At 32.4% G+C, this 10,589-nt stretch overlaps 1 protein-coding gene across 1 annotated transcript in view; it reads left to right on the top strand.

Annotated features, from left to right (window-relative positions):
• The first annotated feature begins 2,720 nt into the window (after positions 1-2,720).
• LOC148621673 (uncharacterized) overlaps positions 2,721-10,589 on the top strand; it is a 51,845-nt gene continuing 43,976 nt past the window's right edge. The window contains exon 1 of the mRNA XM_088576293.1: positions 2,721-2,855. Coding sequence (XP_088432419.1) covers positions 2,804-2,855 — 52 coding nt within the window. The 5' untranslated portion in view covers positions 2,721-2,803. The remainder of the gene's footprint in view (positions 2,856-10,589) is intronic.

Here is a 10,589-nt window from a genome sequence, read left to right as displayed (position 1 = left end):
CTCAAACAAGATCATACAACGTCTGGTAAACTAAAATGCACTAGTGTCATATTTGCTCACCATTTCTTCAAATACATGACGCTGTATGTAAAAATACAATAAATTTGAACGGGAGCTATTCAAAGGTCTAGGAAATGAATGTGAAAACTCTATTTACAAGTTTTACCGTATATTTTTTTAGAATTTGCGAAGCAAGTTGTATTTAATTAAAGAAGGCCATCTTACTAATTTCAGTCAAATTGTTTTTAAAATCGTTTTTCTTTATCTTCAGTGATTCATTTTGTAAAAAAAAATTTCCATACTTAAAAGTTTGTGAACAACGATATATACACTTCAAATCACAAAAACAAAAATAACGACATGTTAATTTATAAACGTTGCACAAGGTTTAAAGCACTTCTTATATTTATAGATTTCGATGAGACAGTTTAATGCATTTATTTATTTTTTGTAATTTCTGTAATTATCTTCTGTATTGATAAAGTGACTAAATGAAATTGCGCCGTTGTCGGGGGCAGTCCTTTTTATGTTGTTCAGAGGTAAAACGTAACTCTTTTTTTGCAAATCGATAACTTATCTACAAAAGTATCGAAACCAAATGTAAAACAAGCACTTTAACATGGAAACCATATTTAAACAAGTATTTATGTATGAAAGCTTCACAAAGATAAATGCATTAATAGGAAAGTTATAATCGATTCATGACAATAAATTTATATGCGTTCAGTTTTAATTTTTTTGATTGAAAGCTGATCCCAATGGGTCTATTTCATTAGCTGTGTATTCGCATTGTGTGATTATCACGTTTAATCAATTTGATAGAATAAACCACTAATGTCGTCATTTTAATCGAGGAGAATGGGGAAAGATGTAACATTACAGTTTCACGAGTCTTTCTTTAAATGTTTTTTATTTTGTTTTTGGACGGGATATCATGCGAAAAGAAAGATTTCAATTATTATCCATGCGTTTTTTTATCAACTCAAACAGATTATTTTTTTAACGTTGAGTGTTAACCAAAATTGAAAAATGATTGGATTCACTAAAATTAGGATGATGTACTAATAAAAAGTATGCAGACAAAAACTGTGAAATTTACTTTTTGTCATTCGTAAAGAATTATATCGATCTCGGTTTACATTATTATTACGATTTAAATAATTTAAAACAAAGTCATGAATATAGTGAATAGATTTTTTGAAATCTTTCAGATGACAAAAATATAATCAATGCAAACCTTTAAATTAAAATTTCTTTGAACCCCAGTGTTTATATGACTTCGACAAAAGCGTGTTTAAGGAGGTAGTCCTAGAGTAAGGGACATAACTCATGGAATCAGTTATATGTTTGTATTATATTTAATTTCACCAATGGCTCTCAAGCATTCGTTTGAAGCAGAATAAAATGAATCCAAGTTAATTAGATACTTACATAAGATTGATATAAAATGCTGCATACAAACGTTCCAATGATTTTTAAGAGTTGTGTCCCTTACCCTAGGTCTACCTCCTTAAGTACTTTAGCTTTGAAATGATATGAGTTGATATCCTTTTTGGCTTAGAATAATATGAGATTAATGTATATCGATAAGGAAACGCATACCCACAATACTGTTGACGCTCAATCTAATGTTACCTCACAGTTATAGCCCTTACTAAAACTAAAGGATTTTTTTCTCCAGAAACTATTCCCCAAAATAATAATAATAATAATAATAATAATAATAATAATAATAATAATAATAATAATAATAACATAAACAAAAAAAGTCTTTCATTTCTATACGATACGTTTTGATTGTTATGCTGTTCGTAATATCGTAAAATATCGTGTATTTAGTTTATTCTTTATTTATGTTTTTTTTATATCTGATTTTATCAATTGTTTGTTTTAGTGTTAATCTTCGACTTAAGTGCTGTGATGTGTGTCATTTTGAATCTTTTCTTTGTATTCTTCTTTATTTCATTATACTCTCTCATGTGTGTGCGTATTCTATGACCATTTAAAGTACATGTAATTAAACTTCTAATCTACGATTGGACGTTATATTGGAATCACTTTGTCCCAATTATCTCGGTTTCCATGGATGATTTGCTTTGGAATTAGGTGTGTGGCTTTCCATATATGCACATACGTTGCTGTCAGACATCAACTTCCTATACGATTGGTATGCAATTTTATGTTTTGTATGCTTAGAGTAATATGAAGAACTTCTTTATTTAGAATGTCAAATTAAGTCTTAGTTGTTCGTAGATTTCGTGCATTTTTAAAAAAGCCCAACTTCTGTGTCGGTCTTTTGATAATGAAACTCTGATTTTACCAATATTTTATTAACTTTTAAATTCAATAACAGCACCGTCATAATGCTAAAATAATATTTGATTGTCCTAAATTTTTTTACAATGAATGTAGGACAGTAAACTTAATTAATGGACATAAGGATCAAATCGCGTCCATTGACTTTTTCTATTCATTTCCTATAATATATGACATGTTATTTAATGTGTTTCAAGTAAGATTAAAAATTACTCCAACAGTAATTGAGTAGCTGCCGCCTAAACATTATCAAAGAAGTTAAATTTGGACGAGTCATGTACATTCCATTGTCGTAAATAGTACGGTTTAATCAACACCGGTAATTTATTTAATTGATTTAAAGAATATACATTTGCGGTTAGGCTATTACCTAGCGTATTGGACGGTATAAGCTCAATAGAGTTTATTTGCATATTGGATCTCTTGAGTATTTAAAGGGGCGAATTACAGAACGGTATGGAATTATCAAACGAGACAATTGAAAGAAATGACTAGGGACAAAAAGAGGACGAACGCTTCATTATTTTTACTCTTATTTGGTAAGAATTGCTTAATTCATTGTGTCGTTGAAAATTGTATCAGGATAAAATTTATCTTTCTTAGCATTTGTTATATTGTCATATCCATATTGTCTTTATGGTTATACTTTTTAATCAAGGGAACCAAGGTTATAGCGGTAATCAAAAGAATGTAATCCAGGGACAAAGACCAGACATGGAAAACAGACACACACAACAAAGAACACAAAGTAACTAAAATCATACATACAAAGCAACAAAAGTAAATGAGCAACTCGGACTCAACCAAAAACTTGGAGCATGGACCAGGTGCACCGGTAGGGTAAGCGTCCTCTGTTTTTCTAGAAACACCCGCCGATTTGCTCATAAAAAGTCAAGTCCGGGGTAGACAAACGAGGGAAGGAAAACTATATATGAGTCATTCCTTTTATTCATTTTGTTAACGATTTATTTATATCATTTTATTATTATTATTATTATTATTATTATTATTATTATTATTAATTTATTTTATATACTTTTCAAAAGTAAATACATTTTTTTCGTTTGATTTTTTTCAAGTCATAGTTTTCCTTTCCTCGTTTGTCTATCCCGGACTTGACTTTTTATGAGCAACTCGGCGGATGTTTCTAGATTACATTCTTTTGATTACCGCTAAAACATTCTTTTAATTACCACTAAAACATTCGTTTGATTACCGCTATAACCTTGGTTCCCTTATTAGTCTTTCATACGATATTCATTGTGTATGTGCTCAAAGCACTCTTTTTTTTCGTTTATGTTTAGACACATTTATTGTTCGACAGAGACATTGTTTTAGCGTAGAATAAGTACCTATTTATACTAATACATGTAGCTTGATTGAGTATAAAGTAAACTTATAAATTGTTTTCTGTTAAGACATACAGCTGTCCGATTTGACGTCCGTTCGCCAAAATATTGGTCAATAAAGCAAAAACTCTTGTAAATTTTTTGCTAAATGTTTTACATCAATGACAGAAATGCTTTTTTATTGTTTTTGTTTGTTTGTTTGTTGTTGTTTTTGTTTTTTGTTTTTTGTTATTGTTGTTGTTTTGTTGTTGGGCCGTTAGCGACGAATATATAAGGGTAGACTAATTTTGTACTTACACTTTTCACTTTGACACGCTTGCATGTCGATCATACCGACTATTTGAACATTTTACGAAAAAGGCCAGGAAATCAAGGCTCGAATACAAAAAAAAATATAATCATAGGAAATAGACAAGAAACTGTCAAATAGACAAAGAACATGAAATGCTCATAAAAAAGAAAAGTTTACTCTGACTCCAATAAAAATGTGATGCGGTATGGTTTAAACATCCTATTTATTTTTTTTAATACTGAATTCATCACAAGATGTCACGTCTTGCTAGACAAAAAAAAGAAACGTGTTCATCCCGGTGGAGTTGTTGTCTCTTTTGCATATTTACCATATCCATTCTCGTTAGATGACAAGGTAAACAAATATCGGTTGCCGAATTTGTTACTTGCTAAAGGATAGTACAGAGGAAGTGAGCCTCATATCTTGACCTACACTTAGAAATCGATGGTAAAGAAAAACTATTGACCAAACTTTACGACAAACGTGATGACTTTTATTCAGAATTGACAACAACTTTCCTTTCATCTGTGGCAACATCCCTTCAGCACCTGCGTATGTAGTGTTCAGATCACAACTCATACGTTATGCCAGAGCTTGCCTTTTTGTATCCCGCTAGACCTCTAACAAAAACGCGTCTGGAACATATTTATGTTGCTACAAGATTGAAGTCATCACTACAGAAGTTTTATGGTCATCATCATGAACTCGTGGATCGTTATGATGTATCCATCTGCACCATGAAAGCGATTTATTCAACGGGTCATAGTTTTCATTTTCTCGTTTGTCTACCCCGGACTTGACTTTTTATGAGCAACTCGGCAGGTGTTTCTAGAAAAGCAGAGGACGCTTATCCTACCGGTGCACTTGATCCATGCTTCCAGTTTTTAGTGGAGTCCGAGTTGCTCATTTGTTTTTGTTACTTTATATGTATGATTTTAATTACTTTAGGTTCTTTGTGTATGTCTGTTTTCCGTGTCTGGTCTTTGTATTACATTCGTTTGATTACGCTATAACCTTGGTTCCAGTCCCTTGATTACTCTTGCTACACTCTATAGATTGCAAATTATTGAAATTACTTTGAAATTTTTGTAATGCGTAATCAGTCAGTGTTCAAAACTATTTATACAGGTGTTAAGTGAATTACACGACGCATGAGACTATTGTTATTGTGTGAAATTTATGGCTTCATGGTGACATGAACATACAAAACCGTAAGCAACAATAATCCGTTGCAAACTTTATTACTATATACTTTCTATAGATTGCAAATTATTGAAATAACTTTGAAACCTCAATTTTTGTTATAAAGTTGTTCCATTTTTTCCGGTTTCGATATTGTATTTGTTGAAAATAGTCATTTTGTCTGTTGTCTCCACTCAGTTGATATTAATGACATGTTGATTTTGAAGGCAAATAAAAATAAATGTAAAATATAATGTTTCTAGCGTATTATTTTAATCCAACATTATAAACGAAGGAATCATTAAATATTTTTTTCAGACCTACATAGGAGTGTTCGGATCAAAATTTGACTTGTAATTTAACAAAAAAAAAACATATTTGATTTTATGACTATGCAAGTAATTGAGTGCTTTAAAGTTTAAATAGTATTTTAGTAAAACCCGGGAAATTATCTATCTTCTTTTCACCTTGAAAAAATTAAAACACATATTTATTTTAGCTAATCAATGACGATATGATCATGATGGGTTGTAATAGAAAGTTTTTCTTTTTATTTACATTGGTTTTTACCGTTGTCATTGCTTCGGTGTATATAGTTTCTTGTTATGTGTATATGCATATTTACAACTTCAACCTGGGCTAGATGCAAAGAGTAATGGGGGAATGTCAAATAATAAATGCATTGGTAAAATAATAAATATACCGGGAAAATAAAATTAGCCACAATATTCTTTATTTGTTATGAAAGCGAAATGGTGAGTAAAACCAGATTTTATAGCACGCCAAATTTCTTCGACAATGAAAATGTCTGAGACTAATTGCAGACATTTCCTATATCCCTCTATTGCTGTTAATTTATTAATAACAGAATCATGTCATTGCCGTTTTTTCCAAGTTTCCGGCTTTATCGAAATTGAAGTAATCCGTGTTCAATTTGTTCATTATTCATTTTTCATCACGATTTATCAATATATCACGGTATTACAAGTCTATATGAGAACCAGGGAGTAAATGTAACATGATCATTATGTGACAGAAAAAGTTACCATTTATAACTTCAACTTTAATTGTATTTGCATATTTACCCTATCTGAAATACTGAAACTTCCTACAACTTATCTCACGGTTTCATTTTCCATCAAACCAATTATGGTCTTGTATTCTATTTCTACATTGTTGCAATACTTTAGAGATAAAACTTTTGGATTTCCGAATAGAGAATACCATTTTAACCAACCTATTTGCGTTGCGATCTACAATCAGTTAATGTGCCTTATCCATACAAATATTTATATCTTATCTTGATGCAAAGCATACTTGTATTAATTCTATTGTAAATTATCAATTAGCTAGGTAGAGAAATATTTAAATTGTATTCCGTTTCAGTAATTAGGCCAGTTTGATCTGGATGTAGATCTTAGAGAATCCATGTCACTTTCAGAGATTTTATTGGTTAATTAATTTTTCTTTGTTGTAATACTGTTACATGTATATACTATTTCTCTGTTGTTTTTTTTTTTTTTTTTTGTTTTTTTTTCTGGATTATACTTTTTGATAAATTTGTGATAGATGAGTTTTGTTTAATTACCCTGCTACCTTTCCCTATTTTTTGCGGTGTGTATTTATTTATTTATCTTAAATCTGTTTGTTCATGACGCCAATAGACTATATAATCTAAACTTTGTTCTTGCTAACGTTTGAAGGTTGTAATATTGGTATTAATCAGTGTTACTATTACGAGCCATTCTCTGTTTGAATAAACGTCATACTGACAGACTTTTTTTTTCATTTTTGTGAACCCATAGCTGTGAAATATTTACCTTAACTACCAAAACGTAATTTGCTATTTTTAATGGATTCGCCACATAGGAAACCTGTTTTTTTCACATTAGAACCAAACTTTATTCTGTACCTCTCACTCTACTACACTCCCTTTACAAAACAAGTCTTGACACTCCTGCTTCTGACCTCACCTCATCAATTTACAGACTTGTTGCCATCATTTTGGATATTAGTTTCCACAGACTCTTTAAACCAGTTTGTGTGAAAAGTCAAGATGAAGAAAAACGATCATTTCTTCCACTACCGTTTGTCAACAAAGGTATAGATACAATTAATTTGGATAACAGCCTCCATCACAAAAACGTTACCAACAAAATTCCCCCATATTTTAAAGACAAGTCCATATCAATTATTTCATATTCCTATACTTCACCCATTGCATCCAAAATTTTCAATTATAATAGGCTATTGCCGAACCTCGAGATTGAGGACTTCAAGAATAAACCACCTGACTGTTCTTGCAAAACCTCTCCATTCAAATATGGCCATTCTGGTCACGTCGTTACAGGAGATTTAACCATTATCGAAAACGAATCTCTGCGTACTATCCTTTCTAAAGGTCCCACGTACCGTGAACCACGCTCCATAAATTGGAATTATAACTTTAAAGTTCTTATGGATGCCGTCGAGGACTATGCAAGAAAATGGATAAAAGGAGAGCAAGAAGACATTGATTCTCTGTCAGAGAGGTTTAAGGCCGTGAGGTCTCCAATTTTGAAACGAATGAACGTTTTAAGTAGATCAATGAGTGCCAAGGCTACATCAGTTTCAAAGACCCCGATGTAGCAAAAACATTGTCTACTATACATGACAATTATGTTGTCGTACCAGCAGACAAAGCCCAAAACAACATTTTTTTGTCTGCAAAACGTTTTACATCCAATGTTTATTATCAGAGGTAGACGTAGGAAATAATAACAGTGATAAGACCTATACTGCTACCACTCTCTCCAAAGAAGAGATTGTGGAAAACCACAAATCTGTGCTATCCTCTTTTGGTCTCTTTACCATGGACGATGATTGTGATTTACCTTCTATGTACTGGATTCCTAAACTCCACAAGAATCCATACAAACAACGTTTCATAGCTGGAACTCCAAAATGTACCACCAAACCTCTTTCAAAACTTTTAACTTCTATACTCACAACTGTCAAAGAGGGTCTGCAGTCCTACCACAACACTTGTTACTCCCGTAGTGGTATCAATTCAATGTGGATCCTGAAAAATTCGAAGATCTTTCGGAGACAATCATTTCAAGACTATTATCTGAATATAATAGCTTTAAAATAGCTTTAAAACCTATAATTTTTCAACACTGTATACTTCCATACTCAGTTAAAATCCCGACTTAAAAACATTATACATCGTTGTTTTTCCAAAGAAGATTGTACACCTAGATACAAATATATAGTTCTTGGTAGAGATTCCTCATACTTTTTAAAAATAATTCCCAATCATCTTTCAAATATACCGAGGAAGATGTTCACAAAATGCTGGAATTTTTAATCGACAACATATTTGTCCAGTGTGGTGGACGTGTTTTTCAACAAACGGTCGGCATTCCAATGCGAACAAATTGTGCTCCTTTACTGACCTATGACTAATTGCTGACCTATTCCTTCACTCTTATGAGGCTGACTTTATAGCTGATCTGATCAGAAAGAAAGAATAACGTTTGGCTAGATCCTTCAATCTCAGTTTCCGCTATATAGATGACGTATTATCTTTAAACAATCCTAATTTCGGGAATTTGATACATCGCATCTACCCAAAAGAACTTGAGATAAAGGATACTAAAGACACTGTGAAGTTTACCTCCTATCTTGACCTACACTTAGAAATCGATGGTAAAAGAAAACTACTGACCAAACTTTACGACAAACGTGATGACTTTTCATTCAGAATTGACACCTTTCCTTTCTGTGGCAACATCCCTTCAGCACCTGCGTATGGAGTGTTCATATCACAACTCATACGTTATGCCAGAGCTTGCCGAAACTACGCAGACGTTTTGTATCCCGCTAGAACTCTAACAAATAGGCTTCTGGAACAGGGTTATGTTGATACAAGATTGAAGTCATCACTACGGAAGTTTTGTGGTCGTCATCATGAACTTGTGGATCGTTATGATGTATCCATCTGCACCATGAAAACTGATTTATTCAACGGGTCATAGTTTTCTTTTCCTCGTTTGTCTACCCCGGACTTGACTTTTTATGAGCAAATCGGCAGGTGTTTTTAGAAAAGCAGAGGACGCTTAGTTAAGTGAACCTTAAGACCACGCGTTTTTGTGAAAATTATGAAGTGTTATATTCGGTTGAGTCATTTAAAAGTCAATTTTGAGACATACATAGAAGCGAGAACTTCTTGATAGTAAGGAACTGAAGATAAGATAGTCCGTCATGGGACGGGATAAAAGCTTTGACTCATTGGTATAAGCTTAATCGACGCTTTTGTATTAAAACTAATAGAATCGAATATGATGAAAACAACAGAACGCTAGGTTACTGTTTGAATAAGCAACGGGTGGCAGGTCTTATAGAAATCAGATGATAATGGAGCTATATTATACTGACAAAATGAACGATTGGTCTGACACTACATTTAAGAAGTCCTCAGATTAACGGTGGGATTGAGATGATTAGCGCAAAAAAGCTCTTAAGTACTCATTCTTTGGAAGTTGGCACCTCTTTTGTCAAGGGTTTGGCGAAATTGCAAAGTAAAAATGCGAACTTCAAAATTAAACTTAGGCCTTTGTTGGGCGTAGATATCTTCAAATGTCATCAAATGGAGCAAGTCATTATACAGGCGTCTTTTATATCATACCAATTTGAAGCACTAATTCTGATTAAGGGAGCAAACATTTTTTCAAATTAAAATTTTACCTCTCAATGCATAAATTGACAATTTCAAAGTTCCATAAAATAAAAAGTTGATAAAAGAGAGAAGTTTCAACATGTTTCAGCGTTCATGGTTTAATGTTCCTCTAAAATAAATTCCTCATATTGGTTCTTTCTAAGGGCTTTTCCATCAATATATGTATGGGAGGGTTGGAAAGCAGTTTTGTCCGACCCAACCACCCATACATACACGTATTTTTTTAAAGGATTAACGCACCTCATGAATTCCCATCATGCAGCTCGAAATATGATAAGAAAACCAACCCTATTATACAAAAAAGTCAATAACAAATTCGATGACTCAAAAAAGAAAAGTATAAAGAATCACCACCAAAAAAGTTTACAAATCTTCAAATTAAGAAGGTAAAGTTTTATACAATAATCATAATTTGAGATACGGCGCGACATGTAAAAAAACAACCCCCTATTTAAGTCCTGTAACTCGTAAGTTTTAATCTAGTTTTCGTCAAATATATATAGACCATTGGACCTGTCGGGCATTGTAGGCTCCGCTTATTGTCCTTACGTCACGTCCTAGTGACGTTCATAACGTTTTTAGATCAAATCATGTATGAAAGCAGCCCGACGTTCTTTTTCATTGATACTCGAGTTTATAGTGTCCAATTCAAACAATTCTACGATAGGACCATCATAACAAAAAACCATGTTAAGTCTTAAGAAATTTAGATAAATTGTTCTCAAGTTAC

Source organism: Perna viridis, chromosome 3, assembly GCF_037379345.1.
Source record: "Perna viridis isolate PV_CMFRI_1.1 ecotype Kerala chromosome 3, ASM3737934v1, whole genome shotgun sequence".
Lineage (NCBI taxonomy): Eukaryota > Metazoa > Mollusca > Bivalvia > Mytilida > Mytilidae > Perna > Perna viridis.
The sequence above is the reverse complement of the archived record's forward strand: the minus strand, read 5'-3'. Positions and strand labels throughout refer to the sequence as shown.